This window comes from Schistocerca cancellata, chromosome 1 (genome assembly GCF_023864275.1).
Source record: "Schistocerca cancellata isolate TAMUIC-IGC-003103 chromosome 1, iqSchCanc2.1, whole genome shotgun sequence".
Classification (NCBI taxonomy): Eukaryota; Metazoa; Arthropoda; class Insecta; order Orthoptera; family Acrididae; genus Schistocerca; species Schistocerca cancellata.
In genome coordinates, this window is record NC_064626.1 from 1,136,328,721 (window position 1) to 1,136,352,199 (window position 23,479).

General features: G+C 41.3%; 1 protein-coding gene across 8 annotated transcripts in view; it reads right to left on the minus strand.

The window, feature by feature from the left end:
* The window catches only part of LOC126092715 (serine/threonine-protein phosphatase 6 regulatory ankyrin repeat subunit A-like), a 423,652-nt gene that overhangs the window by 65,083 nt on the left and 335,090 nt on the right, over positions 1 to 23,479 (minus strand). For all 8 annotated transcript variants that reach the window (XM_049908492.1, XM_049908471.1, XM_049908484.1 and 5 more), the window contains exons 16-17: positions 8,222 to 8,332; positions 4,868 to 4,966 (exon numbers count right to left, since the gene is read on the minus strand). In XM_049908492.1, the coding sequence (XP_049764449.1) occupies positions 4,868 to 4,966; positions 8,222 to 8,332 (210 nt within the window). The remainder of the gene's footprint in view (positions 1 to 4,867; positions 4,967 to 8,221; positions 8,333 to 23,479) is intronic.

Here is a 23,479-nt window from a genome sequence, read left to right on the forward strand (position 1 = left end):
TTGCTGGTAACATATTGAAAATATGCATTGCTGAATACTGGACTCCTTCCTGGGCAAGAGTAAGTGATTTTAAATCTTTATGTATATTGTTCTTATTCCTAGTATTGATACTGTGTACTAAGCAGCTAGTTGGAAAAAGAGATGTGTTATTTACAACAAACTTCATTAAGTAATATATATACTGAGAAGCTGTGGTTAGTATGCCCAATTCTTTGAATAGTTTTCGACATGATGTTCTTGGATTTACACTACACATTACTCTTATTTTACGCTTCTGTACTCTAAAAATTTTTTCTCGGTTTGTGTAGTTACCCCAAAATATGATACCAGATGACATAATGGAGTGAAAATAAGCAAAATATGCCAGTTTTTTATATTTACATCTCCTATGTCTGACATCATTCTCATTTCAAACACAGACTTGTTTAGGTGCTTTAGCAGTTCATTAGTACATTGCTCCCAACTCAGTATATTATCAAGTTGCAAACCCGAGAATTTTACACTCTCAACTTCTCCTATTTTCATGTCATCATATTTTATACACACACTAGAAGGAAAACTCTGGGAAGTTCTGAACTGCATATAGTGGGTCTTTTCAAAGTTTAATGACTGTGAATTGGCTATGAACCACTTATTAATGTCAGTAAAAATTTGATTAACTGCCCTTTCTAAATTTATATATGATTTAATATTTATTGCAATGTTTGTATCATCTGCAAATAAGACAAACTTGGCATCTGGTAATGTAACAGATGACAGGTCATTAATATACACAAGAAAAAGTAGTAGACCACATGTAATTTTTTTCCCAGTCATATTACGTCTGATTGCCTACTGCTGAAGTGTTATGTAATGACGCACTTTGTTTTCCATTAATAAGATATGACTGAAACCATTTTGCAGCACTACCAGTGATGCCATATTATTTTAATTTACGTCAAAAATGCTGTGATTCACACAGTCAAAAGCCTTTGACAGGTCACTGAACATGCCAGTTGTCTCTGATTTGTTGTCTAGTGTATTAAGGGCTTTTACACTGTAAGTGTAAATAGCCTTCTCAATATCAGAACCCTTAAGAAACCCAAACTGTGACTTTGACAATATGTTATTCTCACTAAGGTGCTTAAGAAGATGCTTGATTATAACCTTTTCAAAGATTTTTGAAAACTCTGGCAAAAGTGAGATCAGTTGGTAATTTGATGGCATTTTTTTGTTCCCTTTCTTGTGGAGAGGTATAGCTTCAACATATTTAAGCCAGTTTGGGAATGTTCCTGTGATAAGCATTTGATTACACAAATAACTTAAGATATGACTAAGCTCACATGAACACTCTTTTATTAACTTTGTTGATATGTTATCATAACCACTAGAATGCTTTGATTTCAATGACTTTATGATGTATTCTATTTCTTTGGGTGAAGTAAGTGTCAATTCATATGATGGATTCCATTTCTTTGCGTGAAGTAAGTGTCAATTCAATTATACTGAGATTGCTTTTGTGCACTGGTCTCAGATATTCCATTGCATTATTTACTGAACCTGGCAACCCCACACTATCAGTAACAGAGACAAAATACTTGTTTGGAGTATGGTGTGGGAAATCTGTTTGGGGACTAGGTCTGGGGGATAGTGCCTGTTTGTGAAGATCTTCAGCTTACCATGCAAAGGAGTTCTAGCCACTACAGATATTCATCCCTGGGCAGCCAGACTATATGGGAGGGATTTTTTGGTGTGGTGTGGAAGGGATAGGAGCTGTCAAAATGCAGGTAGTGTCGGTGGCTGGTAGGTTTATTGTGAACAGAGATATGGATGGAGCCATGAGAGAGGAGGACGTCAATATCCAGTATGGTGGCACACTGGGTTAAGGAAGACCAGGTGAAGTGGATAGGAGAGATGGTGTGGAAGTTTTGAAGGAATGAGAATAAAGTGTCTGATTTCTGAGTTCAGATTATGAATATATCATCAATGAACCTGAACCAGACCATGGGTTTGCAATTCTGAGAGTCTAGGAAGATTTTCTCTAGATGGACCATAAAAAGGCTGGCAACAGAATGTGCCATATGGTTGCCCATGGCTGTGCCTGTTTTTCTTTGTTTTTTATACCTAACCTTCATAGGAGAGGTACTTATTTTTTTTAGGGTAAAGTTAGTAAGGTGCATGAGGAATGAGGTAGCAGGTTTGGAGTCTGAAGGATGTTGGAGAGGTAATGTTGGATGTTGGTGTATAGGGAAGTGGCATCAAGTAGGGCTCCAGGAGGCAAAGGAATTGGTGAAAGAAATGGGTGATATTTTTGATGTGGTAGGCTACATTTCAAACAATTGGTTGGAGGTGTTAGTCAGTGTGGGCCAAAATTCTTTGAGTGGGTGTGCAATAGCCAGTTACAACGAGGCATCCATGACTGTTGGGATTGTGTGTTAAGGTGAAGGTGTAAAAGGTGGGCGTGCAGGTTGAGGAGGGAATGAATTCAGTGGAGAGAATCAGGGAAGGGCATAAGGCTTCAACCAGGGACAGGAGGTTATGTCGGAGCTCTGGGTTGGGATAACTCTAGCAGAGTTTGTAGAGGGAGGAGCCAGATAACTGGCAGAGGCCTTCTGCTAACTCATAATGACAGCTGTGGAACCATTCTCTGCAGGTAAGATGATTATGTCAAGATCTGTTTTGAGGGCGTATGGCTGTCCTTTCTTGTACTGACCGGTAGGTGTTCTTAGGAATGGTCCTAGGAAAGGATGGTGAGGCCAAGCTGAAGGTAAGGAATTCCTAGAAGGTGACCAGGGAGTAGTTAGGTGGAAGGGGGGGGGGGTATAGGAGAAACACAGTTGGATGGTGGTATGAACTGGGAGATCCATGGTTGAGTGTTGGGATTAGCTCGGCTTTCATTGGATGGGTTGGTGGCAAAGAATGTTTTCATTGCAGGGATTGGGAGAAGGAGAGTAGGTCTTTGACAACTCCAGTGTGGTTAAATTTGGGTGTAGCACTAAAGGCAAGACCTTCATATAGGACTGAAACTTCTGGGGGCCTGATGATTTTGGTGCAAAGGTTAACAGCAGTGTTCTGGCATTGTTTCAGCCCTGGATTTGGTGGAGTGTTGGTAGGGGTATGCAGAAAGTTGGAAAGGTCTGCTAGGCAGGTCTTGGTATTGTCAGGGGTTGTTGAGGAGGAATTCTGTGCACAGAATAGGGGATGGGTAGTGGTGCTCCATGGTTGCAGCAGGTTGTCAGGGGGCTGTATAGCTTATGAAAGGGATCATAGAATGCTCTTCCACTTGCTGGACAGCAAGAAACTCAAATTCAGAGATGTGTGTAGTAGGGATATTACAGAAGCAGTATCTCATGGAATGAAACAGAGGGGTTCTGGGATGCCTGTGCTATGGAGTTATGTTTTTGCTGTACCAGTTTTGTAAGGGCCACAGATTGGTGGAACCTAAAAAGATCAAGGTCATTGTGAAAGAATGGGTGGTATCTAGAGAGAGAAAGGAATTATTATGGTTAGATCATTGGAGGGGGAGGGGGGGGATTCGGTTCACAATTTAGGCACCATTTAAAGAACAGGGTGTAGGACTATGTTTTAGCCATTGGGAGGGATACTTTTCTAAACTAGTGCAGAAAGATGGGGCAGGGTTCTACTGTGGCAGGGATGGGGTTGGGGAAACAGTAAATGACATAGGAAATGGGTAAATGAAGGCACAAGGTGGTTGTGAGTGGAGATGGAGAACAGAAAAAGAGGTATTAAAATACTTACAGACTTGCAAAAAACATGCACAAATACATAATTCTTTCTCCCCCCTCTAGCCAGCTTCCCAACAATGTGCCTGGTAGTCTTGTCTGTCACTTTCTAGTCCCTGCATGCTCCACCAGACAGCACTCCTTTCTGCCCCTCCCCCTCCCTTCACCCAGTACCTTTCTACCCCTTCCCCTTACTTGCCCTACTCCAGACTGCTGCTTTCACTCAATGCTACAGCTGCAGTCTGGCCAGAGTGACTAAAGATAGCAGTCATATTTGCATGAGGTGTGTCTGCTTGTGTAACTGTGTATCAGCTCAGATATTTCACTGTGTGATTTTCACATCTTTGGCTACCAGAAGAATGACATGCGTGGACACTACCAGTTTCAGTCAGATGAGGAACTGCAAGAGTGAATGCAGTTATGGATCCATCAGTGGCTGACCATATTCTATGAAACAGGAATTGAATGTCTCATCTCTCAGTGGGATGAATGTCTTAGCACAAGTGATGATTACTTTTGAATGGAACCATTCCATAGACCCATTGTACCAGATGCTCGTTTTTTATTTAGCTGCACCTCATATATTTGCATGTGAACAGGACTGAATAAAACATAGTTCCAATGTGAAATTAAACAATGGAAACTCCAGGTTGGAATATAGGTAAAGGATAGACTGCTAATCACCACAAAGATGACCCACTAACTTGCGGACAGGCACAAAAAAAAAAAAAATAATAATAATAATAAAATAAAAAAAAATAAAAAAAAACTTTTACACATTATAGCTTTTGGCCAAAGTCTTCTTCATCAGAGAAAACACTCATTCACACAAGCAAGCATACTTAATGCACACATGCTACCAATGATAGCTCTGACCAGTGAGTCATGTGTGCATGAGGTGTGCTTACTTGGGTGAATGTGTGTGTTTTCTTTGCTGAAGAAAGCTTTGGCCAAAGGCTATAATGTATAGCAGTCTTTTTGCTGTGACTGCAACTCAAGGGGTCATCTTTATGGTGAGTGTAGCAATCTATCCTTTCCCTAATTTAGTTCAAAGTTGTTAGTGACCATTTTGCTTACATACTCTCCTAAAAACAGAAAATAGGGACAGTGTCTAGTAACATAGACTGATAAAGATAACATAGTACCTGCGTGTAGCAGTGTTTAGATGTCATGAGTAATGGAGTTGCACCATTCACATCCATGGAATTAACATCAGCTCCAGCACTGAGTAGAATTTTTATGAGCTGAAAAAAGAGAATTATATTATGAGTTGTTTCTAAATTGCAAGTAGTAAGTATTAATACTACAAAGTTTACAGCAAAATTTAGATTTACTACTACAAACTTTAATAAATACAAATAAGCATATGTATGCGCAATCACATAGTTCACAAAATACAAATGGAAGGCAATAAACAACAGCTTGTAATTTATGTGACTGACTTCTATTTTTCAAGTCTTGCAATGGGCTTTGAAATTAAAATAATGTTTTCTTATAGTAATGAAAGGTGATATTTAAGGAGTGTTTAGTTAGAAGTGTCCCCATCGGTTATCAATATCAGCCTGTAATACACAATTCTGTTACCATCAGTCTGCTGAAAATTCAGAACAGGCATGTTTTGTTGAATAAGAGAGTTGTCCACACCATGAATCAGGGGCACTCCATGAATCAGGGTCTAAATGAATAGGTCAATAAAGTGAGATGGAAAGAGTGTAGAAAACTAGACATGTTATAGTTCTCAATGCAGCTGAGCGTCACTCATCAGATACATTGCTGGTTGACAGTCAATCTGCACTATTTGAAAATAACTATGCCAGTGTTTTTCATGTTGCAAGAAGAACTGGAATAAATATAAATACTTCTGTACTCTTTTTACAATTAGTCCAATGTTTTCTGAGAAGTACAGACACACTATGGTGGCTGTTGGACCTATTTCAAAAAAATAGCTCTGAACACTATGGGACTTAACATCTCAGGTCATCAGTCCCCTAGAACTTAGAACTAATTAAACCTAACTAACCTAAGGACATCACACACATCCATGCCCGAAGCAGGATTCGAACCTGTGACCGTAGGAGTTGCGCGGTTCCAGACTGAAGCGCCTAGAACTGCTCGGCCACCGCAGCCGGTGGACCTATTTCACTGTGGCACATAATTCCAGGCAATGAAATGATAATGAGTGTCGGGATATTAATGCTAAAGCTGCTTATCTCAGACACTGTTTTTCCAGACAATCTTTGTGATACTATACTGCTGGCCATCAAATTTTCAACAGCAGGAACATTAGTCAATATTGAAATTTTACTTTTTGTGCATACATAATATAGTATGAAGAAAATATTATTAAATGTGTAGCTGATCTGGAGGTGTACAGCATGCAAAATTTAATACTCAGGTGTAAACATTTAATCCATTATGGGTGTGGAAACTGTGATGGGAAGATTTCCAGAAATAACTACATCCAGTTGATTTTTGTGATGCTTCAATTTTTATCTTATGTCAATGACTTTTGTTGCCTAGCAATTCATCAGACAGTTCATAGTTTTTAGTGGATGTAGCATTATGAGGGTTTTTGTGTGGCTGTGGCAAGACAGGAAAAAATGTAAGGTGCAAGCACTGGTGTGGCAAGGTATCTGGAATTATTTATATCATAAGATCAACTTGTGTGTATGTGTGAGTGTGTGTGTGTGGGAGGGGGCAGGGGGGTTGGTGTGTGTGTCTCTAGGGCCTCCAGATGGATAGACAGGTCACCTGGTGCAAGCTGACAACACTTCAGCCACTTGATTGTTGTGTGTCGATGAGGACAAAAGGATGGTGAAGACAACACAACACCCAGTTCTCAAATGGAAAAAAATCTTTAGCCTGGCTGGGAATCAAACTGGACCCTTCATATGGCATTCTGCCATGCTGACCACTCAGTTATAGATGTGGACCTAAGGTCAGATTAAAGACTGTGTAATCAACATAGCTGGAAAACATAAACCATATTTTCAAAATTGATTTGTGCACCAGGATTAAAACTAAGAATGCAACTAAATTTAAGTAATTCCTGATGCAAGCTGCACATTCACTGTTGACTGGTTTCACTTTTTCTGTCTTGCCACAGCTACACAATGATCTACACAATGCCACAAACAATCACTAAAAACTGAGTATGATCTGATGACGAGTTCGTAGGTGACCTGAAACCAGTCACTGTAAAATGGAAACTGAACCATCACAAAAGGCAACTATTTGTGGTCATTTCTGAAAACCTCTATCATATAGAGTTACCACCTATGACAGCACAAGTGGCTCTAACCTGTCTGAGGACCAAGTCAAAAATGAGCTTGGCTGGCAGATAGAGTTAAGTCATTTCATGCTACTTCAATTCTATGCCGGAGTTCATTGTTCACAATGGCTAGCAAGTGGTCAAATGCCAGTCTCTCAGCAAACCATGACTAGACATTTTCAGTGGATGAAACATCTGGAGAACAGGTTGTACAGTGCAATAGCTGAACATCCCCTGTATTGAGGTAGACCAGGACAGCATGGGCAACATGTAGTCTTGCATTATCTTGTTAAAAAATAATGTTTTGACAACCTCCAAGAGAGGGCACAGCCACGGCCACAACACATCAGAAATGTAAAGGCAGATGTTCAAATTACTAGCTATGAGAATGAGAGTAAATTTTGTTGTGTATCGAATGGCACCCATGCCATCACCTTAGGTTCCGGGCCAAATGGTGATGACAAATGCAGTCTGGTAAAGTTTGTTCTCCTCTGAACCTCCACACATGGGTATGACTATTGTGGTGCTGCACACCAAACCAGACTTCCAGTGTTGTCACTAGGCACACCATTGCTGATATGCCTCTCTCTGCCACCACATGAGCTGAAGCTGCAACAATGGCTGCCATGCTGTTAGTCTGCAGTGCTCCAGATGTCATCACACTGTTGGTGAACTTACTTGTCTTGCTGCAACCAAGCCCACTTCCTGACTCTAGGGACATTATCTGTCTTTAAAAACCTGCATGGCCAACTGAAGAATACACCTGTCCTCTCAGGCACTAGTTACGTGTCTGCTCGAGTATGTAGTACACTAACTATACCTATTTAACATTTGTTGCATCCCATCATCATGGTGTTGCTGGTTTAATGGCAAGCTGTGTACTTTACAGGAATCTGCTTCTGCATTAAGTCTATGACTGAGTGTAATATACCACAAGTTAATAAACTGTTGAAATGAAATGAAATGATATGATCTTATGGCCTCGGTGGGCGGGAAAGCGCACCTGTGGAAGTTTGGCCACTGAATTGAATCCCTCTCCAGTTGATGCTAGATAGGGTGACTTGTACATCAAACATAATGAAATGATGATGAGGATAACACAACACAGAGACTGTGAAAGGAGAAAATCTCTGACCCAACTAGGTGTTGATCCCAAACCTGCTCCATGACAGTCAGACATGCTGACCATTCAGCCAAGGGGGCAGACAAAAAGCTACTAATCTCATACCTTACAGTTTCCTGTCTTTGCTGCACAATGAAGTGGTGTTATGCCATTATGATCTTTAAGATTCACATTGGCTCCAGCTTGTAGAAGCCTTTCAGCGAACTTTGGAACATCCTGCAACAGACCATTCCTATGTTATTCATTGTCAGAGTCATGTGGAAAAAGAATGTGAAAAGAATTGTGTGACACTACAATTACAATAAATGAATTAATTTGATTATAGTACCATCCAAGGCATTCTGTCAGCTGCAGACTTTTTCACATTTTGCCAACCTATTAACTCCAGTACAATAAATTTCATGGGAGTAAATGAAGTATTTCATCACATTTCAAGCACAATAAAAGTAGAGTCTCTTAATCCCTGTGTCCTCTGAAAAGACATGCCAGGTTTGTAAAGGGGCTGTCCATGTGTGTTCTGCCTACAGATCATTATTTGATTATAAGGCTTGGTGGTAGCATTTTACATTGAACAAGAACATCAGCCGCAATGAAGAGAGTATCAGGTAAATGAAAATCCAAACAGTGTCATTCAGCACCCAGCTCATCTTCCTTAGTTAACAGAGTGGTATAATGCATCTGACAAGGACATATGCAATCAACAAAAATGAAGAACGATTGGCCCTCTTTCATCACTTTCATATAATAAGCTTCATGTTCCATGAATCTTTTTTATGATTAATTGCAATGATGTGGATGAATCATTTTATGGTTTTATTACACACTCATTTGTAAATATGGCTACATGTCAGCCATTTACAAGGTTTTTTACCTTCCTGACATAAATCAGTATATCACATATATCACCTTTTACGTATTATGCAAATAAAAATTCTTCCTTGGAATAGGAATCACTGAGGGAAACTTCATTCATGTTTCTCAAATTTAACTTTGCTATCTGCAAGGTATCATATATCGTGGGGTAGGTGATAAACATTTTGGTGGCACCAATGTGCATCCCTTTCTTGGCTAAAGTTAACCTTGATACTGAGTAACATCAACCATTTCTCCTGGTGTTGCAACTGTATACATAATTGTTCCTGTAATATGTTATTTACAACAAACATCATATACTGTGAAGCAATAGTCCTTAAACAGATGTCTACGAGGCGATCAGGAGTGAGTAACACATATTATTCTTAAAGCACCTTTTCGAGCAATGAAAACTTTATTTCTTAACGATGAGTCCCAAAGGCCATTATTGAATGAAAGTAGCACAAGTATGTAATTTATTTCATTGACCAAATTTTCTGTTGGTGCTTGGCAGAACATGATAATAACATTAAAAAGGGAAAAACTTCCTATTTTTTGTAGAGCATTAGGAACTGTTTTCCTTTTTAACATTGTAATTTATTCATCTGTCCCTCTTTAATATTTGCAATGACTTGTAGTGCAACTGTTGCTGAACAGAAGTGTTTCGGAAGTTCAACAATTTATTTTTACATTTTAAATTCTCATCAATAGAGACATCTCAAAATTGTGAAGTTTCCACCCTAGCTGTTTTAAATGAATTTATATATAGTTTGAGAAGTTTGCAGACTCACCAGCAGATGTCAGCAATAGAGTAATGAGGTTTCCACTTAATAACAGGTCATCCTTTATGAGAACACATAACCCATCAGTGCTCTGGGTAGAGATCTGTGGTACAGACATCTCTTTAAGTACTTCATGAGGTCTTGATGAAAGTCATCTGTCATCAAGGCAATGTGCACCCATGCACGCAAGTGTCACTGTCATGGCAAAAATACATGAACGAAGATACAAATTGTTGCCACATCCGCCTTATTTGCCTGATTTGACTCCATGAGACTTTCATCTCTTCCCCGATCTCAAAACTTTTACCTCAGTGGATGGGGAGCTCTTCAAATGGAAAACTGACAGCTAAAGTTGACAAATATTATACAGTCCTGTAGGAACCTAATTTTCAAGATGAGATAAAGACACTGGAACATTGCTAGACCAAATGCATTGGTGTACAGTATGACAACATTGAAAAATAAAAAGTTTTCACTGAGGTAAGTTTCCCTTTCTATTTCATCCAAGAACTTTTCAGATTACCAGTACCCTCATAATTTCTTCATTTTAGTAAAACATTCATTCTTTACAAATTATCCCCTAAAAGTATGCAGTTCTTTTACAGTTTATGTCATTTTACAACAAAATGCCTAACATTTTAGGCTGTTTATCAGCATGGCAAGTTTATGTTCTGTGCATTCCTTCTTCTTGAGTGTTTAATAATACCATTTTTTCATTCACTATTAGTTTGTTGTACATGAGACAAACTATATACATTGCTCAAAGTTTCTGTTATACACTTTTCAAGAGGTTTGTATATCTCAAAACTAGTTAAGATATTTATGATACATGCGAACTGAATAGGAAACTGGCTATACTCATTTCATATCAAGGCATTAACATAGAATACTGATGAGGTGGGCTTGAAATATTTTCATTTATAGTGCATTTTTCTTTCTATGTCAAGCTCATCTTTCCATTGATTGCCTGTGAACGTTTAGTCTATAATTTTCAATAGTGGAAGTGCAATAAAATATGAAGTGGTGGGCATGTTAATTAATAAACACTTACACACAGCATTTGTTATTTCTGGGCAATTTATTCCCACAAAATATATAACCCTTGATAATGCCAAATGCTAATCACCAACATATTCTTGAAACACATATGCCACTGATAATAATGGTTCACAGCTTATTTACAAATCAGTGCATGATACAAACATCAACACATAATTTTCTTCATCCACCATTGATATTACTATTTTAACATAGTTATCTTGAGAATTCTAATAGTATTTCCATGCAGTACACTTCACTTTTCAAGATAGTCCAAGCTCCCAACTGACTCCAACTGTAACTCCACTGAAATTCCTCCACAAATACTGGCTATTTACAGTGTCACCCTGTGGTGGGAATTTGAGATTACATCTTAATTAATCAATAAGTTTTGTATTACAGGCCATTAAACTATTGATTTCTCAGAATCATGAACAATTGGTCTACAAAGTTAGCTAAGTTGTTGGTTCTTATGTTTCAATTTTGATGGAAGTATTTTTATTTGGTAATGATATTGTGATTTCTTCAAATCCTGATATCTTCTGAATCAATGACACCACAATGTTTTGGGTTGGATGCAGTATGTATGCAATAATAGGAATATAAAACCCTTTACCAAATGTTGATAAATTCTTGTACCCTTTTGGTACAGTCATGTTATTATATTTGTGGGAACAAGATAATGAAGAGTGTCTGTAGCATGTTAAATGGTTGGGTTAAACATGCTTAATTGCACGTTCCAGAACAGATCCTATAGTACATCATTATTAATGAATTAGTAGTCAGAATAGTGCCTATTTTAATTAGTGTTTTCACAAAATTGCAACTGAATCATCTGTTTCCACTGATTTGGATAGAAATCAGCCAGTTGTTGGTTATGCTAAAGACACCTGCTTTGAGAAGTTCATTCATTTACATGTTTTGATAAATTACATCAAAAGCCTTGGATAGGGTAGCTATGTCCCAGTAATACTTACCCCATTGTCCAACTTAACAATTTAACAAATAGCAGTGCCAGCTGAGAAACTTATTTTGAAACCATGTTGTGCTGTGGACAGGAATTGATATTTAACTGAGAACTCTGACAACCTATTAGAGAAAGTATTTTCTTGTGTGTTTTGGAATGCAAAAAGTATTGCAATAAGTATATAATTCATTCCATTCCTCTGGGGAAGTTCCTGTTGTAAAAGAACTTTCAAACAAATGCAAAATGTCTGATCAATAAAGTAATCACTCCTCTTAATAATGTATTATTTTACACTGTTAATTTTTAGCAGAATATTTTGAGTTAAAATTTATAACCCTGTAAAATATTTCTTGAACATTACTGAAAGAATAAAGAGAGAAGCTGGTTTTGATGTTTGAAGTTTCTAGTAACATATGGCATGATATTATTTGAGTATTGCATTCCACTAACTAAATGTTCATATGTGTAAATATATATTAAAATGTCAATAATTCCTTCTTGATTAGTTTTATTTCTCCATTAGGATCCAAGTGCAAGTTCCAATTTTTATGAACTATCATTGTCTTGTGGCAACGGTCTTGCTGCAGTGGATACACTGGTTCCCGTGAGATCACCAAAGTTAAGCACAGTGCCACATGCTGTTGCCGTTTTTCGTCGTGCACTCAGCCTCACAATGCCAACTGAGGAGCTATTTGACCAAATAGTTGCAGCTTCAGTCAAGAATAGCATCATAACGGCCGGGAGAGCAGTGTGCTGACCCCACACCCCTCTTATCCACATCCTCCACAGAGGGTGTCCCCCCCCCCCCCCCCCCCCCCCCCGTCATTGTCTTTCAGTGGCCATAGGCATACACATTTGGATGTCTGTGCAGTTGAATGTGTGTGTATGAGATAATCTGTGTACTTTTGCTAGAAAAAGAGCAAATGCTCGAAAGCTGGTGTCAATACTGTTTCTTGTTATATGTTTCTGTGTTCCAGGTATTGGTCTACTTATAGGTGAGTGGCTGTCCATCTCTCATTTTATGTATTTCTCCATCCTGGAAATTCCATTATTGTTACACACTGTCTGTTTTCTGTTTTATTATATTCAATACAGATTTCACCTTGTAATTGGCAGTTCTGATATAGTTATTTAACGTTTTATTTACCTCTTTTACAACATATCTGAAGTATAGTTTTTAACTTAAATTCAGAAGATGCATCTTTCAGTACAGTTAAAATAAATACAAATATTTAGTCTTATGAGTGCTAGAGCTTTTCAAACCACAAATCACTTATTTTGGGAAACTTGGAGAACTGTCCAGCTTTTGCAGAAACAACAAGCAATGTGGAGGAAAATAAGTTTTGAGAAACAGAGTGATACCTGCCCTCTACCAATTTCCTACCTTTCATCTGGTTTAGTACCATGGCGACAACATCAGATGTCCACGGTAAATGTTAACAGCCAAACATTTGCAGGATAATGATTTATTGAAATCCTTGACCATTGTATCTAAATATACCTTCATCAGAAGCAAAAATACACTAAAATCACATCCTGCAGTGGAGGTGCATAAAACAATCGTGCCAAACGCGCTGTCAGTTGCTGCTTCAGCCATATTTAAAATTTTGAAACATCAGATGTGCTTATGACATTGATAAAAGAACTAGGGGCACAAATTTTGAAAAGTACTCTATCCTTTTCAATGAAATACTGTATTTAAAAGGCAATGAATAAGATAACATAGTGGGTTCAACTCCCATGAATACTCCTCCTCATCAAAGGCTCCAACAAATAATAAAAGGTTGTATATATTCCCAAATCTGTCATTATGAAAGTAGCTGAAGACCCATCTAGAGGATTAAACCCAGTACTAACCTAACAAATGAAAATGCTTATGACCCCTGAAAGTGGGCATCTACATGCAGCATGAGGAACAGAAATGGTAATATTGAACTATGTAAAATAAAATCATCATAACTTCGGAATGGTTTGCATTAGAGTGTTCAGACTGCATGGTTGGCTAAGGGGCATGATGAGAATTAGTGTGCACATGTATGGTCTGGTTTAGTTACGAAGTTCACTTTCATTATGATGGGTTTGTCAATAAGCAAAATTGGTGCTTTTGGGTGACTGAGAATCTGCATTTTGTGATTGAGAAGTCTCTTCACACTGAACAGGTGACTGTGTGGAGTGCAATGTGCAGTCATAGAATAATCAATGTGATATTCCTTGATGGCACAGTGACTACCGAACAGTACATGAAGGTATTGGAAGATGGTTTTGTCCCCATTATCCAAAGTGACTCTGATTTCAACAAGAAGTGGTTCATGCACAATGAAGCTCAGCCCTATCGAAGCAGGAGAGTGTTCAATGTCATGGAGAAGCACTTTAGGGACCACATTCTAGCTCTGGGGTACCTAGAGGCCACTGGCATGACCCTCGATTGCCCAACATATTTTCCACATCTGAACACACGCAACACCTTTTTGTGTGGCTGTATTAAAGACAAGGTGTACAGAAATAGCCTCCACACCATTGCTGAGTGGAAAAAAGCAATTCAGGAGGTCATCGACATAATTGATGTTCCAAAACATCAGCAAGTTATGCAGAATTTTCCTATATGTCTGTGCCACATCATCACCAATGAGGTCAGGCATATAGCACATGTCATAATCTAAATCCGAATATGTGTGGTGATATATCCACATTGAATAAAGTGTGTGCACACCATAGTTTTTAACTAATTTATGTTTGTTTCATATAGTTCAATAATTGTCACCCTGTAGTTTGAAAGTGTGTGGCTTGTAGTTTTAGGACAGGCATGGGAAAATGGAAATGACATTGAATGAATAATGGATAAATGATCAAAATTCATATTCAAAAGAAAGGAGTACACATGAATTAACTCTGACAGTGTATAAAAAATTTTAGAGATGGAACTGAAGAATCAAAATTTGGCAAGGACAGAATTTTAATGCTATGCTGACACAGGGGGACTCACCTGAACTTTATGGGGAACACAGCCAGGCTGAATTTTCTAAATCAGAGTAAATTTATCAATTAATAATGGACAGCTGGGTTTACTGATACTTTATGGTGATGATTCGTTATGGATAGGACTGCAGATTGAAATAAAAGAAGTGGCTGCTTCAGAAAGGAAAAGCCAAATAAGTGTGAGAGGTTCGTGCCAACAGTTTGGGGAAAGTTGTTGTTGCTGTGGTCTTCAGTCCTGAGACTGGTTTGATGCAGCTCTCCATGCTACTCTATCCTGTGCAAGCTTCTTCATCTCCCAGTACCTACTGCAAGCTACATCCTTCTGAATCTGCTTGTTGTATTCATCTCTTGGTCTCCCTGTACGATTTTTACCCTCCATGCTGCCCTCCAATACTAAATTGGTGATCCCTTGATGCCTCAGAACATATCCTACCAACCAATCCCTTCTTCTAGTCAAGTTGTGCCACAAACTACTTTTCTCCCCAATCCTATTCAATACCTCTTCATTAGTTATGTGATCTACCCATCTAATCTTTAGCATTCTTCTGTAGCACCACATTTCAAAAGCTTCTATTCTCTTCTTGACTAAACTATTTATCATCCACATTTCACTTCCATACATGGCTACACTCCATACAAGTACTTTCACAAACGAACTCCTGACATTTAAATCTATACTCAATGTTAACAAATTTTTCTTCTCCAGAAACGCTTTCCTTGCCATTGCCAGTCTACATTTTATATCCTCTCTACTTCGACCATCATCAGTTATTTTGCTCCTGAGATAGCAAAACTCCTTTACTACTTTAAGTGTCTCATTTCCTAATCTAATTCCCTCAGCATCACCTGACTTAATTCGGCTACATTCCATTATCCTCATTTTGCTTTTGTTGATGTTCATCTTATATCCTCCTTTCAAGATGCTGTCCATTCCATTCAACTGCTCTTCCAAGTCCTTTGCTGTCTCTGACAGAATTACAATGTCATCAGCGATCCTCAAAGTTTTTACTTCTTCTCCATGGATTTTAATACCAACTCTGAATTTTTCTTTTGTTTCTTTTACTGCTTGCTCAATATACAGATTGAATAACATCAGGGAGAGGCTACAACCCTGTCTCACTCCCTTCCAAACCACTGCTTCCCTTTCATGCCCCTCGACTCTTATAACTGCCATCTGGTTTCTGTACAAATTGTAAATAGACTTTTGCTCCCTGTATTTTACCCCTGCCACCTTTAGAATTTGAAAGAGAGTATTCCAGTCAACATTGTCAAAAGCTTTCTCTAAGTCTACAAATACTAGAAACGTAGGTTTGCATTTCCTTAATCTTTCTTTTAAGATAAGTCATAAGGTCAGTATTGCCTCACATGTTCCAATATTTCTACGGAATCCAAAGTGATCTTCCCCGAGGTCGGCTTCTACCAGTTTTTCCATTCGTCTGTGAAGAATTCATGTTAGTATTTTGCAACTGTGAATTATTAAACTGATAGTTCGGTAATTTTCACATCTGTCAACACCTGCTTTCTTTGGGATTGGAATTATTATATTCTTCTTGAAGTCTGAGGGTATTTCACCTGTCTCATACGTCTTGCTCACCAGATGGTAGAGTTTTGTCAGGACTGGCTCTCCCAAGGCCATCAGTAGTTCTAATGGAATGTTGTCTACTCCCGGGGCCTTGTTTCGACTCAGGTCTTTCAGTGCTCTGTCAAACTCTTCATGCAGTATCGTATCCCCCATTTCATCTTCATCTACATCCTCTTCCATTTCCATAATATTGTCCTCAAGTATGTCGCCCTTGTATAGACGCTCTATATACTCCTTCCAGCTTTCTGCTTTCCCTTCTTTGCTTAGAACTGGGTTTCCATCTGAGCTCTTGATATTCATACAAGTGGTTCTCTTTTCTCCAAAGGTCTCTTTAATTTTCCTGTAGGCAGTATCTATCTTACCCCTAGTGAGATAAGCCTCTACATCCTTACATTTGTCTTCTAGCCATCCCTGCACAGCCATTTTGCACTTCCTGTCGATCTCATTTTTGAGACGTTTGTATTCCTTTTTGCCTGCTTCATTTACTGCATTTTTATATTTTCTCCTTTCATCAATTAAATTCAATATTTTTTCTGTTACCCAAGGATTTGTACTAGCCCTCACTTTTTTACCTACTTGATCCTCTGCTGCCTTACTACTTCATCCCTCAGAGCTACCCATTCTTCTTCTACTGTATTTCTTTCCCCCATTCCTGTCAATTGTTCCCTTTATTTTACAGTTGCCATTGCCAACTTTAGCCCATAACAAGAGGACAAGAGGTACTCATCAGCGTTTAACTTCTTCTTCCTTCTCGTAGTCAAAACAAATGGCATGCTTGGAACAAGAGTACCATAAGGCTGTTTAGCCAACAGTCCTGTAGTCTCAGCAATACTCCATGTCTTCCAAGCCAAAATGTTAGCATCTGGAAGTGCTTCAAGACCACTATAATCTGCTTGATTGTCCCATACAACAGCAAGTGTCAGCCAGGTACTACCTCCAAGCACTGCTTGTACATCACAGGTAAAGTTCAGATGGAGTCCATGTTATATCCTAGCCAGTAATGCCAACCGAGCCCGCTGCCAAAAGGTTGGCAGCATCAAAGTCCGGACGCCGTCCGCATAAGCAGCGCCAGCGATACAGGAAATCGCCGCAAGTCTGCACGCGCCACCGCTGGCTTCTGGCTTCTTAAGCACTGGAGTCGCGAGCGCTAGGACAGTTCTGTATTCGCCGCTCAGTTGTATACTCGCCACCGATATGTGTACTTGCTATTCAGTTGTATGTTCATCGCAGCAGAGTTGTTGTTTGTCCTCAGCCGACGCTGACCTAGCCGCTCCGACTTGAACTAGACAGATTTCTGTAGACACGGAGTTCACTACTGTGTTTCTGTATCTTCGTTAATAAAGATAAGTACTGACTTTTATTTAATCAGAGTGTTTGGGTTTTCATCTATCGGTTCACTGTTCCAGCGGACCGGTCGGCCCGCTATTAAAAGTGTGGCAGTGACTCCGTAAGCCGTTTCTACAGCGAAGTGTTTGTCGCTACGAACGCCGCCACAAAATTGGCGATGTGCAGGGCTGGTTCAACTTGTTTCTTGTTATACTAATTCTAGGGATAAAATTTTGGGGGCTGGTTTAATTTGTGTTCACTATGTCTGCCGAATTACAACAGTTGAACTTGTTACAGAGTCAGCAAATACAAAGTCTGGTGGAAGCAATCGCCAAACAAGCGGCTAATCCACCAACACAAAAGGAACAAGCACAGGCAGCACCACCTTTCCGTACTTTTGATGCATCAAGAGAAGAATGGCGAGAATATTTTGTGCAGTTGCAGGCGCACATGACAGTCTACAAAATCACAGGTAATGAGCGGCAGCTTTATTTAATTTCCACTGCAGGCGTGGAAGTCTATAGACTACTTTGTAAGTTGTTCCCGGAATCCCAGCCAGAAGCTTTAGACTATGACGTTGTTGTTAACAAACTTGCTGAGTATTTCGAGTCGCGAGTTCATGTGACAGCAGCCAGATTCAAGTTCTTCAGATTAAAGAAACTGCCACATCAATCTAATAAACAGTGGTTAACAGATTTACGGGGCCTCACCCGTCAGTGCCGATTTAATTGTGTGTGTGGAGCTTCCTACAGTGATGTCATGTTACGAGATGCTATTACTCAAAACATTGCAGATTCTTGTATTCGTGCTGCTATCTTAAAGTTGCCTGACCCGTCATTAGAGACTGTGATGAACATCATTGAAGCCCAAGATACTTTTGACGATGCTGAGTGTCAGTTAGATCAGCCATGTATTTCTCAAATTGCCTGTGCTAAGCAAGTTATGTCACGCCCGCGGCCCCACCGGCAGAATCAGACTGTAAACACTAGCCGGCCGCGTCATGTTAAAAACATTCGTCAGCCGCGTGTGCAAAATGATAGAGTTAAGTCTTGCCCTAAGTGTGTTCTTGCTCATCCTCGTGAACGTTGCCCGTTAAGAAACGCGGTTTGTCACATTTGTCAAAGGAAATGACACATCCAGACTGTTTGTTTGCGTAAACGCAGGAACAATTCTAGTGCTGCCCAGCCCATGGATATTCATGTTATTTAAAGCCAGCCCGCCCAGAAGGTCGCGTTTAAAGACTCTTCCACGGTTCGTGTGGGTAATAAACTTGTTCGCAATAAGCCGCCCACCCAGCCCTCTGCTACGCGCCCCAAACGTAATTCAAACGCTGTAAAAAGTAATTTACAGATTGCAAGTGAAGCGGGAGTTGTTGTTCCACCCGCCCAACCCACGAGTTGTCGTAAGCAGCGAACACGCGCTAAACGCGCTGATTTTGTGTCTTCCGCCTCCACTGCACCGATCCAGAGACAGTGTAATAAACTATTTGTGAAGCTACGCATCCAGGATAAGACCTTCAATTTTCAATTAGACACTGGTGTGTCTGTGACTCTAATAAATAGTGCTACGTATGTGGCTATCGGCCGCCCTAAACTTTCAGCGGCAAAACATTCTTCGGCTACTTATAGTGGCGAACAAATTCCTGTGTTAGGTGTATGTAGCGTGCCAGCTACATTCCGTGGCAATACAAAAACAGTTTCATTCACAGTGCTCTGCGCTACAGACAGTGTAAACATTTTCGGATTAGACTGTTTTGACTTGTTTGGCCTGTCTATCCAAGACAATGTGTTGCAAATTACTTCTGTTGTTGTTCCTCAAGACAGCATAACCGATTTGTGTAAACAATACAGTGACATATTTAAAGACGAACTAGGTTGTGCTGCGAACTTTGCCATTCATATTACGTTAAAAGATAATGCTCAGCCTCGATTTCTTCGTGCTCGTCCAGTGCCTCACGCCCTCCGGGCACCTGTAGAAGATGAACTTCGTCGTTGGCAAAACAACGCTGTTATTCACCCCGTTTCAGCGAGCCAGTGGGCTTCTCCTTTAGTTATTATAAAGAAACCGTCTGGCAAGTTACGTTTGTGTGCTGATTTTAAGTCGACAGTTAATCCTCAGACTGTCATTGATTCTTTTCCTTTGCCTAGACCGGACGAGCTGATGGATAAGTTAGGGGAAGCTCATTTCTTTTCCAAAATTGCTCTCCGTGAAGCATATTTGCAATTGCCCCTCGACGAGCAATCACAACAGTATTTTGTCATAAACACGTCGTTGGGGTTGTTCCGTTTTCTGCGTTTGCCTTTTGGTTGTGCGTCAGCTCCAGCTGTTTTTCAGCGTTTTTTGTCACAACTTCTGGCTAATGTGCCATCGTGTTGCAACTATTTAGACGATATTGTTGTGTCCGGTCGGACGCCTGCTGAACATTTCCGTAATTTGGAGTGTTTGTTTACAGTGTTGTCTCAGGCAGGCCTACGTTGCAACATCGATAAATGTTCATTTTTCCTTACGGAGATGGAGTATTTGGGACATGTTATTAATGCTCAAGGCATTCATCCCTCCCAGTCACATTTAGCAGCTATTCGTGATTTGCCCGCCCCTCGCAATCTGCATGAATTGCAAGCAGTTCTTGGCACATTGACATATTATATTATGTTTATACCTAATGCATCACACATTGCTGCACCGTTGCATCGTCTCCGCCGTAAGAATGTTCTGTTTGTGTGGTCAGCTGATTGCCAATCAGCCTTTCAGCAGCTTAAAGAGGCTTTATTGAATGATCGATGTCTGGTCCATTATGACCCAAACAAGCCTCTAGTGTTAGCTTGTGATGCCTCTTCTTTCGGTCTCGGTGCTGTGTTGTCTCACCGAGTCGGTAACACCGAACGTCCTATTGCGTTCGCATCTAAATTGCTAAACAAAGCTCAGTGTAATTATAGCCAATTGGACAAGGAAGCGTTGGCTATTGTGTTCGGTGTCACAAAACTCCATCACTACCTCTATGGTAGACCATTCTATTTAGTAACAGATCACAAGCCTCTGACGTCACTGTTTCATCCGTCTAAACCAGTTCCTCAGCGGACAGCTCAGAGACTACAACGTTGGGCTCTTTTGTTATCACAATACCAGTATGAGATACTGTATCGCCCTACAGCTCAGCATGCAAACGCTGACGCGCTTTCTAGATTGCCGATTGCTGCGGATGATGTCTTTGATTCCTCTGAAGACTCTTGCCATCAGATTGACGCCGATGAGCATCAATCCCTCCGGGATTTTCCAATTGATTATCGTCAGGTGGCACGTGAGACAGCTACGGATCCTCATCTGAGTTTACTATTACGTTTTGTTCAACGTGGTTGGCCGTCCAAGGCAAAGGACATATCGGATCCTGTGGTTCGTCGCTATTATCCGCAACGTCATCTGTTGTCTGTTTCACAAGGAGTTTTGCTGTTACGCACCGAGAATGACCAGCTTCGTGTAGTGGTTCCCCAAGTGCTCCAATCCAAGGTCCTCGACTTGTTGCATCAAGGTCATTGGGGAGTGGTCCGCACCAAGCAGCTTGCCCGCCATCATTGTACATGGATCGGCATTGATAAGCATATTACGCAGATGTCTACAGATTGTTCGACGTGTGCCGAACACCAAGCTGCTCCGCCTCAACGCTATTTTGAGTGGGCACGCCCTGCCGGTCCCTGGCAGCGAGTACATATTGATTTCGCTGGTCCATATTGGAATTCTCGTTGGCTCATCGTGATAGATGCATTTAGTAATTTTCCGTTTGTTGTGCCCATGCAGTCTACAACGTCTGCACAAACTATACAGGCGTTGACTTCAATTTTTTGTATTGAGGGTCTTCCAGAAGTTTTAGTGTCTGACAATGGTCCACAATTTCCTTCTGCTGAATTTGAAAATTTTTGTTCTGCCAATGGCATTCGCCATGTTCTTACTCCGCCGTTCCACCCTCAATCGAATGGTGCAGCGGAACGTTTTGTACGCACATTCAAGGATCATATGGACCGCCTCCGTGCTACGCACTCTCGTCAGCAGGCCCTCATCACGTTCCTGTCGTCATACCGGACCATGCCACGCGACGGCCCTTTGCCTGCAGAGCTTCTCCACGGCCGTCGTCATCGCACCCTACTACGGTTGTTGCACCCCCCGGATCGACCCGCCGCTTCTGAGCATCGCACGCATTTGCAGCGCAACGACACCGTTTTTTTCAGAGTTTATCACGGTCGCCGTCGTTGGGAACGAGGCACCGTGATAAGTGTCCAGGGTCACGGTTTTTATACTGTTCATGGTGCTACTGGGGTGCACAGGAGGCATCAGAACCAGTTGCGCTGCGCTGGCCGCCCGGATTCTGCTGCTCGTTCTTTGTCCACAGATTTGGTCCGCGGTGGGTTCCAGCCATGCCTTCCGACTTCGCTGCCGCCACTAGGGCAGCAGCAGCAGCAGCCGTCGCCGCTACCACGCCGACAGCCCGTCCCGTTGATGCCTCCCGCGCAGCTTCATCCGGGAGCGCCCCAGGTGGTCGCTCCGGCACCTGCGGTCCTCTTCAGTCGCCACCGCCTTCGGAGCAGATGGACGTCGACCCCTCAGCCGGGCCGCCATCCCAAGTGGTGGCTGTGCAGCCTGTCCTGCAGCCGCTTTCCTTGGGCACCCCCAAGGAGTATGACACCGCAGCGCCTTGCCCGGCGCCCACTCAGCAGCCTCGACGCAGCGTCAGGAGACACTGCCTCTCTTCGTGGGTCCCGACGCCTCGTCGCGTCCAGTACCAGAAGCTGCGCCCGTGGTCACAGGCGTGCACCCTGACGTCGGTTTTCAGTCGGTGTTTCCTGAGGCCCCGCGCAGCCAATGCTGGGGTGCGGACCGGGGACTGCCACCGACAACAGTCTCCGCCCCGGTCTCTTCTGCTACGCCTGCGGCCAGACCCCTCCCCCGCCGTCGACGTTCGCCACGTCATTATTCCACGATGGTGCGGCGATTTGGGGGGGAGGAGTGTTATATCCTAGCCAGTAATGCCAACCGAGCCCGCTGCCAAAAGGTTGGCAGCATCAAAGTCCGGACACCGTCCGCATAAGCAGCGCCAGCGATACAGGAAATCGCCGCAAGTCTGCGCGCGCCACTGCTGGCTTCTGGCTTCTTAAGCGCTGGAGTTGCGAGCACTAGGACAGTTCTGTATTCGCCGCTCAGTTGTATACTCGCCACCGATATGTGTACTTGCTAGTCAGTTGTGTGTTCATCGCAGCAGAGTTGTTGTTTGTCGTCAGCCGACGCTGACCTAGCCGCTCCGACTCGAACTAGACAGATTTCTGTAGACACGGAGTTCACTACTGTGTTTCTGTATCTTCGATAATAAAGATAAGTACCGACTTTTATTTAATCAGAGTGTTTGGGTTTTCATCTTTCAGTTCACTGTTCCAGCGGACCGGTCGGCCCGCTATTAAAAGTGTGGCGGTAACTCCGTAAGCCGTTTCTACAGCGAACTGTTTGTCGCTACGAACACCGCCACAAAAGTCCACAAAAAACATTTGGACCTCCAATCAATTGCTGTTTATTAAACTGCCCAGCCAAGTCAATATCAATCACCTTCAAACTGCAATACACAGGTACACTGTGCCACCAGCGACGATGGTAACCACGTCGCAGAGGCAATGCTGTGGCACACTTTATTGTCTATAATAAATCATACAATCACCGTTGATCTTTATTTTGCAGTTGCCATTGCCAGCTTTAGCCCACAAAAAGAGGTACTCATCAGTGTTTAACTTCTTCTTCCTTCTCGTAGTCAAAACAAATGGCATGCTTGGAACAAGAGTACCATAAGGCTGTTTAGCCAACAG